Source organism: Drosophila elegans, unplaced genomic scaffold, assembly GCF_018152505.1.
Source record: "Drosophila elegans isolate 14027-0461.03 unplaced genomic scaffold, ASM1815250v1 contig_183, whole genome shotgun sequence".
Classification (NCBI taxonomy): Eukaryota; Metazoa; Arthropoda; class Insecta; order Diptera; family Drosophilidae; genus Drosophila; species Drosophila elegans.
In genome coordinates, this window is record NW_024545550.1 from 8,988,563 (window position 1) to 9,009,195 (window position 20,633).

The 20,633-nt window shown below is 40.1% G+C and overlaps 2 protein-coding genes across 2 annotated transcripts in view; one reads left to right on the forward strand and one right to left on the reverse strand.

Annotated features, from left to right (window-relative positions):
* The window catches only part of LOC108144288 (Krueppel-like factor luna), a 114,106-nt gene that overhangs the window by 88,606 nt on the left and 4,867 nt on the right, over positions 1 to 20,633 (reverse strand). Inside the window, exon 2 of the mRNA XM_017268975.2 lies at positions 18,027 to 18,580. Within this exon, the coding sequence (XP_017124464.1) occupies positions 18,027 to 18,128 (102 nt within the window). The 5' untranslated portion in view covers positions 18,129 to 18,580. The remainder of the gene's footprint in view (positions 1 to 18,026; positions 18,581 to 20,633) is intronic.
* On the forward strand, positions 490 to 4,106 carry LOC108144289. Its single transcript, XM_017268977.2, has one exon. The coding sequence runs from the start codon at positions 3,969 to 3,971 to the stop codon at positions 4,095 to 4,097; it is 129 nt and encodes a 42-aa protein (XP_017124466.1). The 5' UTR covers positions 490 to 3,968; the 3' UTR covers positions 4,098 to 4,106.

Here is a 20,633-nt window from a genome sequence, read left to right on the forward strand (position 1 = left end):
AACAGCAACAGCAACTGTATTTAGTGCCGCCATCATCACTAGACGTGTGTGTGTGTGTGCTGCGCTAAGTGCCTTTGCGCTTCGTCCTTCGACTTGCAAAACCCCTCCCCCCATTACTTATTCACCCCCTGCCATCACCCTTTATTGTCCTTGTTTGGCTGTTATGTTTTTTAGCTTTACGTAAATTGCGTAAATTGTGTGCATTTTATTACGCTACACTTCATGCTGTCACGCCCCCATTTTCCCCACCCGCCCATCTTCATACATCACATCTTTCCTCTTTTTTGTTTTTTTTTTTTTTTGGCAAACATTTTGGCAACTTTTTTTTTGCTTGCTATGCTGTCAACATGAAGAAAATGTCTTCGTCAGTTTTATTAGGTGAGAACTGTGCGTTGCGCAAAAGTGTAAATGTAAGGCCAAAGTTTATGTATCACGTTGTGGAATTTTGATTGCCTCGAAAATAACACACCCCCCCCCCCCACAACCAACTTTTTTGACCCATTTCAAAGGTAACGAATGTAAATTTATTGTCCGTCTATCAGTTAGGGAAACAACAACCAATTTCAGCCCTTCCCTGTCACTCACTCTTACCTTTAATAACACAATTTTTCGGGGCTAATTGATACGCCTGACGGCATCGCGTGACCAAAACTGAACGCTAAACGACAAAGATAAACACAAGGAGAAATAAAAGCGGCAGAAAAAGAAAACAACGGACAACGAACAACGAACAACCGACAACCAAAAGCCGGCACGAAAACGAAAACCAAAAATCAAATCGCAGGGCGCCAACAGAAACTTCCACGCGACGGCGTTCAAGTTCATTGCCATTTAGGCCAAAATTGGCGCACGCGGAACTTGTCTTTAGCCCCCCGCTCCCCAAAAAAAAACAAGTACAAAAAGCACGAAGGAAACCAAAATACAAAAATACGGGCCACAGAAAACGAAAAGCAAAACAATTCGACTACAAAGTTAAAGAAAATACACACGGCTATTTTTGGGAACGCACGTAGCATTTGGCAGCCGCAGAAATTGTTGGTGAAAACTGAGGCATTAAATTGCACTCGATCGATGGACGGATTGTGCACACGGATCGAGCAGGGCACTTCCCGGCACGTTTCCCCTTTTTTTCTGCACTTGATAAATGCCAAAGGCATTTAACGCATTTGGTTGCAATTAATTTTTGCTTTGGGGAGTGTGAAAAATTTTGGTTGCTTGCCAACCGCAACATTTTGATCGCCTTCGGAAAATGAGAATCTTTCAAAATCAGCTAAAATCATCAACAATCTTGCATTCCATTATCAAGTGGTTGCAAATGAGATTTCGCGCCGACAGCATGGCGAACTCATTGCACTCGTAAAACGCAAAACAAGGAAAATGCACTCAAAATGCAGTTGAAATTGCATTTAACACATTTTCCCGAACCCATTTGCTCGGGGCAGCGGGTGTGAGGGATGTAACTTTTGATTTATTTGCATGACAAACGGGTTAATTACAGCATGTTGCGGTAGCAACACCAACTGCACGGCAGCAGCACTGCAACACAGCAACACAGCAGGCTAACAAAAACAGGATTTTTTCTTGGCTTACAGGCACAATTGTTGCATGCCCGATGATGCAACAACGAGCTGGAATATTGTGGGCGTTTGGAAATGGCGCCAATGCTCCCTCCGAAATATATATATTTATGTGCTAAAAAGTTTGGGCAATTGACAAGCTTGTCCCTGGCTGGTAAACGAAGTTTTTTGGAGCCCGAGCCCCAATACCCACTTGGCACCAGGAGGTGCAACGTCATTTATTACACTCACACTACTCACAGACGGCCAGAGTTTCTTTGTTATTTGATTGAGCTTGAGGCTGGCATTGAGGGTCCATAATGGAATTTTTATTTATTAAATGCGAGTCTCTGTCCATCGCCTGTGCGCCGTTGTGTAATTTATCACAGCCTGGCCAGCCAGAAAGGAATTTTCTGCGGGATTTAATGCCATGACAATGGGTGAGAAGCGGTGGAAAAAGCAGTGACGGCGGCCGCGGGGGTTTTTGTGTGGAGTGTGGCAATGCATAACGCATTAACAAACGGCTTTCAGCTGCATATTGGCTTTTGTGATTAACGCTCGCACATGCAGAGCGGCGAGCGCATAAAACACTGATACCCTTGTTGCTGAAACGGGCTATCGATGGCTGTGATTTAACCCATGTTTTTTACCTAAAAATAATAATACAAATTAAAAAAAACTATGTATGTATATCTTGTTAAATATTGTTAAACCAATCCTAAAATTATTTTAAAAATAATATAGATATTTTTTTTGCAATCCATAAATGGTCGGGCGCCATAGTAATGTTGCTGCTGATTAAAAAACTCGTTTGTTATTGGGTTAACTGTGAGCCCTTTTTTCAATATTATAACGACTGTTAAATGCCACAAATTGTTTAATGCGTCGGCTTGCACTACCTCTCCTCCCATCCAAGCTCACGATGGTTCTGCAGCGTGCAACCACCGAGCGATTTATGCAAATGCAACCAATGCACTTAGCGCCGTTAAATAAACAAAAGCATTATCAGCACCAGCACCAGCACCAGCTTCAGCAGCAGCAGCAGGCAGACACAGAATGCAGAATGCAGAAATGCAAGACAATGCATTAAATTCCCTTTGCTGTGATGTGCGGGGAGTGAAGCCGCAGCACAGCAGCAACAGCAACAGCAACAGCAACAGCAGCAACACACATCAAAAATTCACTATGGAACTTATCTAAATGCACTAAATTACACATTAAGCGAGTATGCGAGTAACTTAAATCAAGACCTGCACACACAGTCGCAATCTAAGCGCATAAACAACAAGAACAAGCCCCGCAAAATGCAAATTTGCATTCAAGAGGGCAAGGAGGGTGAGCAAATTGAGTTGGCATGGTCAGGGACTAGAGATTGCGGACTCATATAGACTTACTTGCCCTAGCTGCTTAATTTGCGTGCGAGCTTATAGTGTTTTTTTTTTTGTTTTTCATCCCACTATGGCTGCTGTGTCTGTGCCTGTGCCTGCCCTCCATCGATTATGTAAATGCGAAAATTTCCATTAAATGCATTGAATTCCATTACGAACGCATCATGATCATCATCATCGTAGTCTTCATTGTCGAAGTAGTGAATGAGCGAACGCTGTAAGGCAGAAACACAGAGATCTCAGCTCTGGGCGCCCATTGTCTTGCGGTCTGGCGAATTTATAGCTCTACAACTGCGAGTCCGGCACAATGAAGTCATTTGCTGTGGAATGTTCGGCGGTCGTCGAGGCAAGTGAAAATGCCTGGCCCGAATATCGTAAATCGTTTACTGGTGGCCGCTTGTCTGTTGTCCGTTGTCCGTTGTCTGTTTCTCTCGGAGGTATTTTTATTAGCCAAACACAAATTGAGGCAACACGACACGACACACAAAACCGAAAGAAAAACACTTAACATCAACACGAAAAGACTAAGCAAGCGCAACAAGGCTAAAAAACATGGCTCAGATCAGCTCAGGTTGGCCCAAGCGGACTCAGAGCGAGAAAAACCAACAGAAACTACTGTTTAAACATCTCTGCAGTCGCGTTTGCCATGGATTTTTTTACCTGGTTCACCCTTTTCCAATCTACCATGTTGGCCAATGACCAAACAGAAGCTTACGGCTATTTGTTCCACCAGCTGGAGGTTTATAATTTGCGTACTGCAGTTTGGGGCCATCATAATTTCGTTGCCAGTTGGCAGGAGGATGTGTGAAAATGTCTGTGTGCCGGCCTGCGGCATTTGAAACTCAGTGCAGCAAATGTGCAACCAAATGGATCTATTGTTTGCCGGCTTTCACCACAAACGCCGCTTCACTTTTGTATTTGGCAACGCATTTCACACTTTGAGTGGTGAAAATCTCTCTGACTCACAACTCAAAACTCACTGGCAACTGTAAGCGAAACGAAAATCATTGGAAAAGCCTGGAAAATGCCGGAGGATAAAGGAGAATGTGTTGCTGACGATTTCGACCGGCCCAGCAAGACCTTGGTTCTGTTGATCTTCACCTTGGCCGTTTTCATGAAGTTGGGCATCATTCTGGTGGAGATTATGGTGTGAGATGGGAATTACCTGAAATGAGACAAGAATGGAAAAAGGTCGTAATTAGTTGCTGTTTTCTTGCGTTTTCCTTTTATGTAAAGATAAGTGTAAACAAAGAACTGAGAAAACCCGATTGATTGGGATCAAATGGTAGAGTCACTGCATTTTTAGTTCGGAGTCGCATTTCATCGAGGGTGAGTTGTATTTCTGCTCTCTGCGCTCTGTCGCTCCATCTGTCTTTTTTTAAGGGTATTCGATTACGAAAAAGGTATTCGTTATTGGCCTTAGTCCTCCCTCATCAGCCAAATGACTTTTCCCATTTCCCGCGCAAACAGCACAGCAAGGAATGCGGATTAAACCGCAAGAGGGTATAAAAACATAATTTCATTTGGCCTGCTGTGCAGAACAGTGAAAATAATTTGACAACTTACTTAAAAATGTGTCACATGAAGAAGGTCAAAAAAAAGGGTTGCGCCCCAGGAGAAGAAAAAACCACAAGTAGCGACATCTCTTGTCTGGAAAATCAAAATGAAAATCCAAAAGGGAGCAACTTTTATTAAAAGCTGTCAGCGCGACAAAACCCCAAACATATTGGGTTCTGCTTTTTCCACCCCCAGTCAGCCAAAGTTAAAACGTCATCGTGGCTTCATTACTGATTCCTGAAATGCTTCTCACCTTTTGGGCCAAAAAAAACCGAAAGCCGAAAAAGTTTGTTGCCTCCATGTCCTTTGATCAAGTCGCAGGACATTTTCACCTGTCTGTCTGGCCAGCTCCAGCTGCTCTTTGATGTTGCCAGTGAAAAAAGACGCAATAAACCGAAAAGTGGGTGCTAAGGATAAGCCACGAAACAGCGCATCAGGCATGCATAAAGCGAGGGCCCAAATTAACTCAATTGACAAACTTGGCTGCCATACTCGCAAGTAAAGGGTTTTTGACTAACTCATTTAGGGCCAAGAAAATGGAGGCACAAGTCAGGCTATCCCTGGATATGGATATTGCCACACACAATCCCTAATTAGAATCGATTTGGCTCAAGGGATATCCATTTTTTCTCTTTGCCTTTTACCCCCCTCCAGCCCATCAAAAAACAATTAACAATTTGAGGCACTCAATAAAATATTTAAATGCCAAAGTAAAGTGAATCAGACGGGGTGAACCCTTTTTTTTTTTGTGTCTTCGAGAAAAGGAACCCAAAGCGAGGGCAAACAATGATAAATTACAAATGAAATTGTAAAAAAGGCGCAACAGCCAAGGAATAAAAATAAATGAGGAGCGAAAAGAAGCAAGGATAGCAGAAAGTGGTAGAAAAGAAGAACATGGGGAGCAATTAACGTGGACAGAATGTGCCACGCCCCCATTCGGTTCAACTGACATTCCATTTGGCCATGTCGACTCCAATGATTACTTTCGCCTTTGATTAATTTGAGCTCATCGATATTGCCGACGTGCAACCCTTTTTCGGCCATTGCCCGTCGGCCTAATTGCTTGCCTAATTTAATTGCCGCGAGTGTAATTTGTGACAACTGTGACAATCGGACGACAGCACTTTTGCCCGTGGCCCTTCGACTTTTTCGGACTGCAACGCTCTAATCAGTGCATTTGATTAATGGAAACTTAACTCTACTTGGTTTTACCTTTTTTCTGGGGGGCAGGACTAGGGGTGTCCAAACACCTCGAAGCAAACCACAAAGTCATTTCCGCACTTTTCGCCCAGCATCATTAATTACAAAAACCAATAAAAGTGTTGGCCAGGCATTTAGGCCAAAATAAGTTGTCATCATTAGTAACAGTTACAAGTTGGTCAGACAAACGGCAAGAATATAAAAAAGGCAAGGGCAAAAAATACTACACTTAAAAGAAAAACTCTTGAAAAAGAAACATTAAACTTAAGAAAAAACTAAACCTTTATCATCAATTTTGTATTTAGTAAAATGATTTTTAAATTCCTTTAGTTTAGTTTAGTTTTAGTTTAGTTTAGACCAGCATTTTATTTACTATTTATTTTATTCCCCAGCGCTATTCAACTTGTTTTCCATTTAAGACAAATACCCAAGGATAACCCAGATGAATAACAGGAAACTCACGAAGACAAGGAGCCTTCTTGGCAACAACATTTTTCTCCGGTTACTTGCAAACAAATTGCCAACAATTGATGAATGTCTGGTAATGAGACGCGCTTCTCAACATGGACCAAATAAAACGGGGCAAAAAAAACTTAAGCTAAACGCAACTAAAAGTCTGTCAAAAGCGGAGAGTTGCGGAGAAACTGAAAGGGGGGAGTACTATAGCAGATATAGGCGCCAGTCGAAGGAAAATGGCCTTTTGTATTGGGCCTATAAATAAATAGGCTTTTCAATATACACATACAGACACACACACATACAACTGAAGCCATTCGGAAAAGCAATCTGTGTAAAAGTAACGTAGTCATTAATCATTATCATATAAACATCAATTGGTGTTTAGAGTGTTCGATGGTGGGGGGAGTAAGGAGAGACGTTTTTTTCGGGGGCTGCATGTCTTGGCCAATGTTATTGATTGGCCATTCAGTTGGTATCGAAGTCGTTGGCCGCCTCAAGGAGTGCAGACAGCCGATTCGGTAAGAAATCGGAAAAGAAATCGAAATGAAATTTACCGTAAATAAAAACATACCAAAATGGAAGGGAGTTCGATGTAAGTAGAATGAAAAATTTAATTTATAACAGTATATATATTGGCAACTTCCACTTCCCTCAATTGGCCCCAAAATAAGAGAGGGAAAACGAGAAGAAAAAAAATGTTTGGGAAGCTGCTTCAAAGGTTTCCTGTTTGGTCCGATTCAATGCATTAAGGCGAAATCATCTTAGCTGAAATCAAATAAAAGCGACAGACACACACAGAAAAAAAAGGAAGGAAGCAAGTCGTGGTGGGGACACAAACTATGCTGGCCAAGATATAAATCAGCAGAAATAAGACAAATTTTGGGCAGCCAGCTGCGGAGTCTCTTCAGCTGGCACCTAATCAAAGGGACCGACAGAGAGACACAAAATTACATGTAATCAATTTGTCATAATAACCATCAGGACTTATATACAAGTATGTGTGTGCGCTGGGAAGTGTCTTTTACCGAGTCATTTAGTGACAGTTAACCTTGAACCTTGTGAAACGAAAACGAAACCCCTCAAATGAGGCGCAAATCTTTAAGTCTCCTCCTTAAAAGATTGCCATATTTATCATCTGCCACACACTCATTAATATTTCATATTTATTTCAAGTTTATGCTTTTTCCTTACACAGAGCTCGATAAAGACCGACTTATCGGGGTTGGCAAAAAATTGCCATTTCTGCTTTCATCTCTTTTGAAATGTGGATATAAATATAAAAAGTCAAGCGAGTGTTTTGTAGCCTCTTTTTTATCAGCCTACAGGGCAGCACAACAAAATTCCTTTCGCCTGCAGAGCCATCAATCATTATCATTGGAGGCCTCTACTACCAGCCTCCTCGACTTCCGAGTTCCATCCTGTTTGGGCTCTCTATCTTGTTTTCTGACTCAGACCTCAGACCCCCCATATAATTTGTATACACTTACATATATTTAATTTCTTTTCAATTCCGGGTGCACCCCCCAGTTGATAAATTGCCTCTGGCTGGGATCAATCCATCGACTAGTCGATATTTTATTTGGCTTATTAATTTTTCTATATTTATATATACTTTTGGGTCTGGTGACCGCAGATTTCAATTACAAAGTGTCACGGGCAACGAGGGAAAAGTGGAAGGGATTTTAATAGAATTTCTACTGGGGAAGTGCTTTCTCTCGCCTCTTCAATTTGCCTAATGCAATTGGGGGAACTTTCCATTTGAAAAGCGCGTCAATTGATGCACTTAGGCGCTAAGATCTCTTTACACAAAAGGCGGATGGACTGATGGACGAATGGACGGACTCAGACTCGCCTCAGTGGGGTGTGTAAATTGATTTCGTTTTTGGGCTTGCCAGCAGCAGACAGTGTGAAATATAGTATAGCTCAGATGGCGACATGCTGTGGGGGATGGGAAAGACCCCAGTTTGGATCAAGGGGTGCCACTGTTTCCAAAGTGCATTCGATTCCCAGGCCCACAAAATATCCATACACAACATATATAACCCACTCCCTGAGAACGCATTCTTTCGTGATGTTATATGAGCTGAAAACTGTTTGAATGGATGATTAACATGTATGGATGGGCCTGGGGTTTTTTCATTTTTTCATGTTTCCAAGGCGAAACGGAGCGAAAAAAAACAAATTCGTTGTTATTGCCGCTTGTTTGTTTCTGTTTCTGTTTCAGTTTCTGTCGCTGGCAAAAGGCCTTCGAATTGATACGGAGCATATGACAAACACAAAGGGTTCGACTCTGATTCACGCCTTATCAGCCCCGCAGAAAGCACTGGCACTAGTCAACACAGTCCTCCAAAAGGCGAATCAACACCCAAACCTTAACCTTAACCCATGGCCGCCGGCCAGCATCGAATTTTAGCACCCAATGCCTCGACACGCCCCTATCATCGCACGAACATCAACACCGAATTCGAACCATAACAAAAGGCGTTTGGCCCTGCAATTGTGGACATACATATAAAGGAGGAAAACTCTTGGAAAATATTGAGAAATAAGGGAAAACAATTTACCGCCATATGCGAGCAGGCGGGTCGGTCGCCCAAGTCCTGATCCCTTTTATGGCCAATGTGTCAGCCACCGAAAATTGCTTTTGTATACACAACACAGCCTAGCACATACAGTATACTGTGTTCACACAAATTGTTCTTATCATTGTCGCCTTTGGCCCGGGAATTAGGAAATATTCGGCGGGCGGAAGACATTGGCGCCAGTTGGTCTTATCACTTATCACACGAAATGGGCAGACGACAACAGCCAAAAGCCTGTGGGCTCGCAGTTTTCCAAGGTCGGATTTTAGCTTTGGCAATTGTAATTTATGTGCGCTAGCCTCCCTTTAATTAGCCCGTTTCGAGGCAGCTGACAACTTTTTGGTACGACTGTCAACTGCTTTCGCATTGAGCCCAACTGCCAACCAGATCGCACAAATCAACCGCTGGAAACACCCACGCACATCTCATCTCTACCACATTTGGCACACATTTTTCGCCAGAATTTTTCACGATACGAGCAGAAAGTGAGGGAAACTCGATGGCCAGGGGTGCTGCGGGGATCAAGGACTAGGACTAGACTGCCAGCCGGCAACAACAATGGCGTTCGTCTAGCCTCTAAAAACCCCATCCCACATTCAACCGAACCAAAAACTCATTCCACCTCTTTACAAACCCAAGTACAAGCAATCATTTTGATGCCCTTTCGAAGGGTAGACCCTGTCAGTTGGTTGACGAATCAATAACCCTTAAAACTTTAATTGGATTGGTTTGTCTCTTCGTATATGATAGGCAGGGATGATACTGAAATCTCTAGAATTATAGAAATAACTTAAATACTTCTTTAATACATATTTACATAAAAATAAATATAGAATTTGAACAGTAAGGCAAAATTGCATGAAAATTATATATACTAAATATTTTCTTAAATAAATTGAGCTTTAAAAATCTAAATATAAATAAATAATAGACGATTTCCCTTAAAAAAAAGAGCTATTAAAGTTAATTGAGCTAAACAATACTAAACAATTTGATTTTGATTTTTGCCTAAGTAAAAAATGCATGAAAATTGGAAAAAATATATAAATAATGGTACTAAAAAATATTCGTAATATAAAATAATTTGTAAAAATCAAAATTTAAGACAATTTTTTAGAAATAAAGAAAAGACGCAACCAAGTTATTTAAGAAAACGTTTTGGTTAGGGTAAAATAACCTCGTCTATTTTTCCCCTAATTTCTGGCTGCTCCTTCATGCGTGTCATAAATTATGTACGACTCATACACAACCGTATACGCACCCCCGGCAACCGAAAAAAAAATAAAAAAATTCCTCACCCACTCGTCTCGACGTGTGCAAAATTAAACAAAACAGCAAGTGTGCAAAAATTTAAAATACACAATTTTCAAAATAAAAATGTTCGTGCAATTTTCGGTTCTTGTTCTGGGTTCTACCCTCCAGTTTATTTTTGGGGTGGTTGTTGGTGGTTGGTTCTGTTCTGGTTGCTGGCCTTTTATTTCCAGTTATTCAACATAATATTCAGCTCGTTTTCCTTTTTTTTTTGAATATATAGATTTTTTTTGCACAAACATTTGCCCAAGACGTTGACGATGGCGGCTTGGTTCGTTCTGCTTGTTTACCCGAAGAAATGGAAAACAATTTGTATTTGGATTCGTATTCGCATTCGCATTTGTATTTACTCGAAATTTACATAAGAAATAAAACAATGAGTGTGCAATTGGCTGTGGCATAATGAAATTGTGTATCTGCCGCTCAAATGAGTTGGCAATGAAAGATGACGAGGTGGAAGGGGCAATTTCAAGAGGTCTGTGGACCGAGGACCCAGGCACGTGGCTCTCGAGTGGCCTCGGTCATTCGCACTCGCATTATTAAAAAAGGATTAGTTTGTGCCGGTCGTAAAATTTGTCAGGAGTGGTGCTTTCTCTATTTTACGGCCAAAATCTCGCACTTTTAGAGAGGTGGAGCAGGGTCAAAAAAGATTAATTTGGGGCATAAAACGGCAGCCAAAAAAAAAAAGAAGAGCAATAAGAGTTGTCTTTCCGCTGGCAAAATCAATCAATTGCTTAGGCCCGTTTTTATGGGCCAACTCTAGGCAGCTCTTTAATGGCCAGAAGTTGCTTAAATCCGAAAGCCCGAAGTGTGTGTGTGTGTGTGTGTGTGTGTGTGTCTGTGTGTTTGAAGGGAAATCAAGAGTCAACCCACACAGGAGGATTTTTCCAAAGGGGAAATGGGGAGTCTACCCAGCCCACGCCCGCAGATTAGCAAGCGACTCACAATCAGTGAACTCCTCTCGCTAACAAGGCAGGAAATACTGGAATGGATGGGGGTTTCGAGGCGGGCAGGAGGGAAAACACAACTGTAATTAATACGAAACATATCCACTCATTACTAAGAGACTTTATCAACGGCGCACATCTTCCGACCCGAGGAGCAAAAGAGCAAAAAGAACCAACGACAGCGTCAACCTCGAATGCCAAAAGAGATGGGTTTGGGTTTGGGATTGGGCGCCATATATACATACATGCAGTATCCTCCTTTCAGTACCACACACACACACACACACATCTACCCTATACCGACATAATGATGGGGATGCCTGGATAAGAGCTTTGGGCGGGGAAGGGGGGCGGAGTTAGACAGAAGACCCACAGAGATGCCAACTTGATGTATGAGTCTAATAAATACAAATTTATCAGGCAGCAGCCGAAGCATACATAATTGTACAACCAATTAGGAATGGATATAATTCAAACTTAAAGCTCAAAGACCATCGAACGGCCACTAAACAAAGTCCGAATCATCATCACGGGGGGGTATTTGTATCTGTTAGTGGGTCTGATCAAAACACAAAGTGCAGACCTAATCATGATTTATATGCATGGGCTGACTCACACAGTTTGAGCTCTTGCCAAAAAAAAAATAAAGTGTGGGCAGGGGAAGGAAAATGGCGAGGAAACCGAGGAAACAGCCGACAACCGGGCAACTCAATTATGCGCAATTTAGACGAGTCCTTGCCAATCTAATTGTAGGCATTGCATTGCAAAAAAACAACCAAACGCACGCAAAGTTTACCTATCTGGGGTTGGTGAATTTCCTTTTTCCTGTAAATTTTGAAACGCCCCAACAGCTGTGCAGAATTTTAAGCTCAGGCGGGTGGGTTTTTTGTGTTTTAAACACACTTTTAGCAAGGATGGGAAAACTTCAGGTGGGTGTCACATAACATCTAATTGTGGGCCAGTGGAGCTCACATGCTCTCAACGATTATTTTCATAATTACGGAATCAGGAAGGGTTAGGCAAATGGATGGATGGCAAAAGGTTGGGACGAGACTTAATCAGCTTAGAAATAAAAATAAAATAAAAAAGAGGGGCAAGCGTAGAAAGGTAATCCCCGGGGCACCATCACATGCCTGACCATTTTTAATGATTTTTTACGCTCATGGTTCTCCTTTCTATTTTTCCCCCAGACGTCCCCAGTTCAAAGACACCTCTCTCAAACGACTGAAAGACTAATCGCAGTTATGCAAGAAAATCCCGAGTAAGGTTCGGAGTCTGCGTTCCTGCGTTTCTGGGGTTTGGGTTTGGGTTTCGAGTGTTCAGTGTGGAGTCGTCGTCGACTTCTGGTTTGCCGGCCGCAAGTTGCAGCAACTTTTCTGGTTAACTCTGCGTGTGGCACAACTGCAGGATGGCAGTAAGCCAATGTGCCAGTGCAACCGCAAGTCAGGCCAGCCGAGAGACCCGACTCTCAGCCAAGAGCCATATCATAAACTTGCACGTAACCAGTGGGAAAGAACCGAGAGCAGTGTTAGCCAGATCGAGCAACGAACCGTAATGCGCTGATGCACTTAGCGAAAAAGTGTCTTAAAACAGACTTCGAATAGATATTTAGGTAAATTTCTTATAATTAGAAATGAAAATCACTTATATGATCATACTTTATCTTTCTTTCTTAAAAAGGTCTTACAAATAATGTTTGTGATACTCAAAATAACAAAAAATCTATATAAGTCTAAAGCCTTCAAAGTGTATTTATGAATTAAATTTGGTTTTCTAACGTGTTATTAAAACTCGTAAGTTTTTTATAATATATTATGGGCACAGTTGAGTAGTGTTATAGCATTTTGAGGACAATATATTAATATAATATTAATATAATAAAATGGACCTGACTTCCCAATTTCATACTAGATTTTTGAATATTTTGATCTTAAAATGCTGTTGATGATGAACGTTGTTTCCTTATTTCCCAAACTAATACTGGACTTGTAAATATTTTTTCTCAGTGACTGTTGGTGGTTCTGCTACTGCTGTCGCTGTCGCATAGTTAAATGTGAGCTGTGAGCTATGTGCGGCACATACGAATACGAATAGGAGAATACGAGCATCTATTGTAGCCAGTGCTAGACGCACACTCCCCGTTTCAAACCCCGGTGGCCAGATAAACATACTCTGGCATTCCACATTATAAGCATAAATCCAGAGGGCAACCCACAAAAACTATAAAAGGACTTCCTTGGGGTGGGTGCGAATGCGAGAGCGCGCATTTGATGATTAATTGCAGCCCAGATGATAAATGATTGAGGGTAATAGGAGTAGCAAACGTGGTAGCTGCTGCTCAGTTGGAATTCGGGTGGTGGGGAGGGGGGAATTGTAGGGGGAGTGCCGCATGGTGGCAAGTATTTAAGGCCCACAATCGCTTGGCCCGCACGTTTGCCTTGCCCCTCACGTCGAGCATATTTTCAGCAATTGCACGTATTTCGGATTTCCCCATCCACAACTACATCGCCCAAATCTCCCACTTCCTTTTCTTGCTTCTTTCGGCTCTTTTTTTGCTGGCTCTGCTAAAATAACTGTTCTTCGCTTCCCGGCCAGACTAAGATCTGCGTGGTACACTGAGCGAAAAGCAATATTTTTAGGTGTACAAATTTAAATTTAAAAGTGCTTTTTCAAGCCACTTATGAGTGGGAATTACAATGCTGCAAGCAATTAAAATAAATTAATAAATCACAAAGAATTCAATTTCAAAAATAGTATAGAAACTAAAAACTAAAATTGCGTTTGCTAAAAAAAATATCAATATGAAATATATATATATAAAAAGATTTGTAAGAAAAAATATTTATACACGCAGTAAAGTTCATAATATAGTAAGGAATATAAATGTATCCCAAAATTGGTTGACTAGAATTTGTCTTGATTTTTAAACTAATACAGTGACTTATGACTGACTTTTCTGTCAGTGTAATCAATGAAGTGGGTGTGTGTGAGTGTGTCACTCTGCTTTTGGCTTATTAGGTGTAAGTCTATGTGTGTTTGTGCATCTGTCTTCATGAATTTCCCAATGGCAGCATCGTTTTCGGGGGCATTTCTCTTACTTTTTTGCCATTCGCTCATTTTTTGCCAATCTTTTTGCACGGATGTGCGTGAATGTGTGTGTGTGTGTACGTGCCATTTTAGGTTTTGTTACGTTTTTGCGTGTGCTAAATGTTAACTGCTGATTGCATATTGTCTGCGCGGTGGTAAGAGCTTGTCGTCGCTGATTTCGGCACTTGTGCGGGATTTCTATTCCATCAACCCCTCTTACAAAACAAATGGACATGAAATAATGTAATACATAAACTCATTTTTATTTAGCATGCAAAAGCGGCTTAATTTGAAATAATTTAAATACATTAAATGGCCACCGCAGTTGGGTAAGCGCAACAAAATGTGGCAAATGTGGCAAATGTGGCGATGCGATAAAGCCACATCAATGGACATTGATAACCAAACGAAAATCCAATCGAATCCGCTTAGACGCTTGAATTAAAACCAATATTCTATAACAACATGCAAATCGCCAAATTCTATAAATGAAATTAATCACAAATAGATTGGCAATCCCAATGCCAAGCCCCTCCCCCACTTTAGTTTCACACGCTGGGCAAGCAAATGAAAATCCATTTCCCCGTTTTTGTTCTGGTGTTTAAACAGAAATGAAAGAACAACATTCCGGGGCGAATTGAAATCAATCTGCAGCATATGAAATAAATTAAGAGTAAAAACCAAATACCATTCCATTCCTTATCCGTATCCGTATGCCTTCCTTTTCTGTATTTATTTTTGTTAGCATATTTCTGCTTTCTCTGCGCTTTCAAATTGTTTTGAGTGTGCAGCATAATTTCACAGCTTAGATAAACAGCCCCGGAGAGCCCAAGAAATAAATACAGATACAGATACAGCTCCAGCAGATACGTAATACGTATGTAAATTCATAATACATATGCAGATGCGATGCGGCGTCTTTGTTTGTTTTTGCCACCGCCATCAGCAACAATTGTGATCCAGCAGCTGTTCAAACGATGAGACACAAGTGTTCGACCGACCGACTGACTGACTGACTGACTAACTGACTGAGTGACGAACCGAATTACGCATTATATGCATAACATAGCAGCCCCTCCACAACAATTACAATAAAACAATAAGCAACAGCAAAACGCAGCCGCCGCATCGGAAGCAGGCGGAAGTCAACGGAAATAAACAAAACATCCGCAAGTTCTAATTACAAAAGGCACCCAACACAGATACAGATACAATGAGGAGGAGGGGATGGGGAAAGGAAAGGGGTAGGGGCAGGGCTGTGGAGAAAGTTCCATTACAAATTTCTTCCCGCACCCACCTGCCATGTCCCGCCGAAACTTTTATTAAATGCTGCAATTTAAAGTTTTTAACCCCGAATCAAATTTAACCGAAGAAATGAAACGCTTAAATGAATCGAGCATAGTTGAAAACGGTGTGGGAAATGCTCTACTGGAAAATAAATAAAATATTATTTATGTTAGTATTTAAACATTATTAATAAATCAAGGTTTTGCCTATTATAGATATTAATCAATAACATTTTTTTGTCCCACTAAAATTTCACTAATTATTGAAAGTTTCTTTGTAAAATTTTCTAAGCGTTTGTATTTCGGTTTACTTTATTGACAAACTACAAAATCCTCAAAAATATTTTATGTTTTGTCAATGTTTGCTTTACAAAAAACAACAAGCTATTTGATATGAAAAGCCTATCGTAAAATAAAAATTCCAAATAGTGAACTATAAAATTCGTTTGAATTTCAGACTTTTCTTGGCATAAAGATGTCAGTGTTTTTTTTTTTATCAGGGTATCCGAAAGCACTTCAACTCGGCGAGCAGCCAAAACCAAAAAACGTCAACCCCCGACGAAAAGTTATGCAAAAATGTGTACTCGAGTTCAATTAAAAGTTTTTAAGTTGTGCAAATGAAACGAGTGCATTGCGTCTTCAACTGCGACTCCCAATTCAGACGGCGAATTCATTTCGAACTCAGACTGAGCGCCCAACTCGAACAGGAACTTTGGCTTAATTGCCGTGTGCGGCAGAAAACAGAGCGAAAGGAATTTAAATTCAGTGAAATTCGTGTACAACACAGCGCCAAATTTAGCTGACGATAAGATTAGTTCATTTTTTTGGCTCTATGCGGTAATAACACTTAAACCAAATTTGACTTAAGATATTTTTTTTGGCGAGTGCGTGTGTGTTTGTGTGTGGTCAGCAGCTAAAGTTGATGGCCAAATGAAAATCGAAGCGAATTACTAATTTTAGTTTAAAATTTGCTGGGGAATATTTTGATTTAGAAAATCTATTTTTTGGCAAATTCTTGGAATTTCGACTGGCACTTGTAGTTGAGGTTTCAACTGAGGCATGCAGCAAATGAATTAAATAAATCAAATGTGTGTTGTGTGTGTGTGTATAGACTAAACAAATAAACTGGAGGTGTGAAAAGTATCTTTAAATTGGTGCGAAGCTGAAAACGGTAGTCAGGTTTGGATGGATTGGTATGAGATATGAGATATAAAATATAAGGAGGAGCAGCCTCTGGCGAAGAGTCCTCTGTTTTATCGCAGATTTCCCTTGCCGAATGAATTACGACTTTGCGTTTGATGGGCAAACAAAAAAAAAAAGAGAAACTGAGAGCGACACCGACAACGAAAGCAGAAACACAATCTTCTTATGCGTCAGGTTTTTGATAACACCAGACCAACAAGAATATGCCCCGGGCATTTCTTAACAATAATAAAACGAAAAACAAAAAACAAAAAACAAAAAAACAAAACGAGGCAGCCAACAAAGCTGTCTGCAATCAGCTGGCGGCAACTTCGATTCGTTTTATCAGAGGCGACCAAAAAGGCCAAAAGAAAATAATAAATAAAATAAAATACAAGCCAAACAGAACACAGAAGAGCCCCCCACAAACAAACGTACACATACACATACACACTGTACACATGTATGCATATTAAGTGTGCGAAAAAAATTCGCAAAATGTATAAGTATACATGCTATGTATTTAGTATATATATTATGCATGCCCTCAGATGATAACCGACGCTGGTCGCTGACTGCTGGCGAAATTTACTTATTTATGACCTCTTCCTCTTGTTCGCTTTTTGCAAACATATAACATATATACCCTATATATATATTAGCGCTGCGCACACATATTCGCTTATCAAGAGTTTATAATTTTTAGCAATTTAATTTTAGCTCACGCTCGTTCAGGTAAACTCAACTCGAGTGTGGGACCTTGAAACGGTTTCTTTTCATTCACTTTTTATTGGCCAAAGAAGCAAACAAAAGATCAGGCACACAGAGAAATGCTTTCCAGGCCGTTGAGAAATTCATAATATTCGATTGCGCAATACCCTCCAAGGAAGTCCGCATAAAGTCGGTTAATACTTCGATAAAATACCGCTGACTCGTCTAAGTAGTTGAGTCTATGATAAATGCCTAAATGCTAAATAAATAACATACCAAACTAAGGGGTGACGTCAACTGGAGGAATTATTATTATAGAGGACAGTGGAAAGGGAAAGAAATTTGATTTATGTTCATGGGTCTAAAAGCCACAACGAAACACAATGGGAATGCTCAAAAATAATTTTAAATCAAATAGGGGTCACTATATATATTCTGAAAAGTTTGAGATTTAAGTGAATTTTAAGCGTGTCCAAACATTTAAGTTTAAAAGTATGTGATATATGACTTAGGGCTTTATATTTGTTTGAGTATTAAATAACCATTTTGTATATTCTGTTAAAGAAACTTTAATTTTAGTTGTTCTTAATCTGTTAATTGGTAAGAAATTTAAAAGTGAACATAGATAAATAGTGTGAGTCTGATAGATGATTGTACTCTTATTTAGAATATTCTGATTGGTTATTAACTGGTGCATTTTATGTTGTTTGTTTTTTATTTTTATTTGATGTTTTGCTATATAATGTTGAATAGTACCAACCTGTTGCCATTGATCCTCGATCGACGGCTGCGATGAGAAATAGCCGGTGGTGCAAATCCACTCCAGCTCGTTGAAGATATTGCCACTCGGTAAAATATCCATCTCGAAATTCTCTCCCTCGCTGCGCAAAAGCTCTAGGGACTCCGTTTTGAGGCCGTTGTTTAATGTTTGATGGGGCCGAAGAATTTATTTGCTCAAACTGTTGAGGGGCCAACAATTTGAGGTTGCTTTTGATGCAATTTTGATTTGATTTACTATGCTAGTTAGGCTATTTTGATTGGTTTAATTTTGATTTTAGAGAGATTTATGCATCCCGACGATGACCGATGCTGCGACGGACAGCATTTTAGCACTCGCGTTGGGATATTGGCCTATATTTGGGGTATTATATAGCTAATTTGTATTGATCTACACTTTGCACACGCTCGTTATTTATTGTGGTTTCTTATTTATTTAAAATTTATTTTATTTCAGCACTTTCAATTGGATTTAATTTATCTCTACTCATTTGTGAATGCATCCGAATATTTCTGTGGCTGGTTGTGTGTTGGTTTCTGCAAATAAGAAAAAAAAAAGTGCAAATATAAACATTAATCAAAGTCGTATTTGTGATGGTTGTTGTTTAACCCCAATTTTGTTTTAGGCAATTCGCTCCATTTTCGTAATCCGCCTTTTCCCAATCATTTTCGCCGACTCATCAAGCCCAAGAATTATTAATTCTCTTCTTTTTTCTCGCTTTTTTTTAGGAACTATGCAAAGTTCATTTTCCCAGCTAGCTTCTCTTGCCTGTGTACATTTTCATATCGGTTTCGGATCGTTTTAGCCAAGCTCAACACTTTTTCACTATCAAAACACAGTTTTGGGTCAGTAACCCCAATTTGAAACACACTCACACTGCTCATACCGAATATGCGGCATGGCCATGCATTCGGCGGTGTTCGGGGCTCGAATTTTATTATTATGATAGTCAACAGGGGCTCGGTTTTGAGCCACGGACCTGGGTTTTCGGCCACAACTCAGCCTAGGCCTGTGTTTTTCTTTAATTTCTAAGCGTTGTCCCTCACTCCTCACACAAATACACATGCATACATGGATACCCACATATATATATATATATATATATATATATACCCGTGTAAACCCGGTCTGTTGTCGATTTTTACTACCTGTTTCTTGTTGTTGTTTGAGCCGGGCTCTTTCACAACGTTTTCGTGTTAACTGAAAAAGAACCACCAAAGCCGAACCCAAATTCGTTGACCGTCCCGTCCGTGTGCGCTTTTGACTTTTTTTTTTGATTATTTTCTTGTATTTTGTTTTTCAATGTTGTTTTTGGTACAGTTTTGTTTTTGTTGCTGCATGCGGCAGCGGTTTCCCTCTCTTTTTCTGGCCAAATTAGAACTTTGCAATGCAGTTGTGCTGGCCAGGGTAAAAGCAACTTTCATTACTCAACTGGCAGTGGGAGAATTATGTGAAGGGAAAACGAGTGTCGCCGGTTGATAGAAAAACCAGACTGCAGACTATATCTTTTCTATTTTGTTCTACACAAAAGGAAAATGTATGGTAGTGAAGTTTTTTACTACTTCAAAATAGGTTGATTTTAAATCATACTTAAAGCAACCTCTTTCTCATATTACAAATGAGTGTGGGGCCTGCATTAAATTGAATCATTAAAATACATAAAACGGCAACCATTTGTTGTCTATTTTTATGACAAATTATTTTAAAAATTAAAAGAAGCACATATAATTTAATGTTTTTTTTTAGAAATCTAAATTAACTTTGCTAGCGGAAGTTTTTACTATTTCAAAGTAGATTGATTTAAAACCATACTTGTTTGACTATACTTTAACAAAGCTTTTCTAATAAGAACAATTATTGTAAGGCCTGAATTTAATTTTGTAATTTGTTTTATATATAACAAGTTTATTTTAGAAAAGCTGAACTAATTCAACTTTGCCAGCAATCATATCTTCTTAGATAATGTTCCTAGTGTTAGCTATTCTTATTAAGTAAGAAAATCCTGTCCATTTTTCTCTCTGTAGCCTATCACAATCACAGACGAGGGGCCACAGTCAATGGCATTTTTATGTTCTTGACTCTGGCCCATGTGTCTCTGTGTGTCTGCCAGCCATATCATTTCTGTTCTGTTCTGTTCTATTCGCTTTGTTGGCCGGTGGGTTCCCTGGTCTTTGACAATAAGCATGGCTTATTGATTTTCCAGCAGCATTCGAAGGCATTTTCATCCCGAACCTTTCACACACTTGTCCTGCGCTCTGAACTCTTCCTGTTTTATTGTTAGCCATCCAATCGCCCCCACTTCGATCCCCTGTCGGTCGTTTTCATTTTGATTATCGAACATTTTTATCGCTTGACGTTTTTACAAGTTTGTATTATATGTATAAAAAAAATAGGAAGGAAAATAGAAGAGGAGCGGAGTGGAGTGGATAAACGAGCCAAAACAAAAAGTTATGTCTGGGGTACAGTTTTGGGTCCAGTCTGGTGTGTGTTTTTGGCCCTTGGCCAAGCAAAGGGTTTGGCTGAGCATGAAATGAGCGGATGGCTCGCATTTCGCTTGAAACTCGATACGCTTTTCATATTGAACTTTGA

What these genes read in the sequence shown, in the direction of transcription:
- LOC108144289 (XM_017268977.2), top strand. Translation starts at nt 3,969, where the DNA reads ATGCCGGAGGATAAAGGAGAATGTGTTGCTGACGATTTCGACCGGCCC.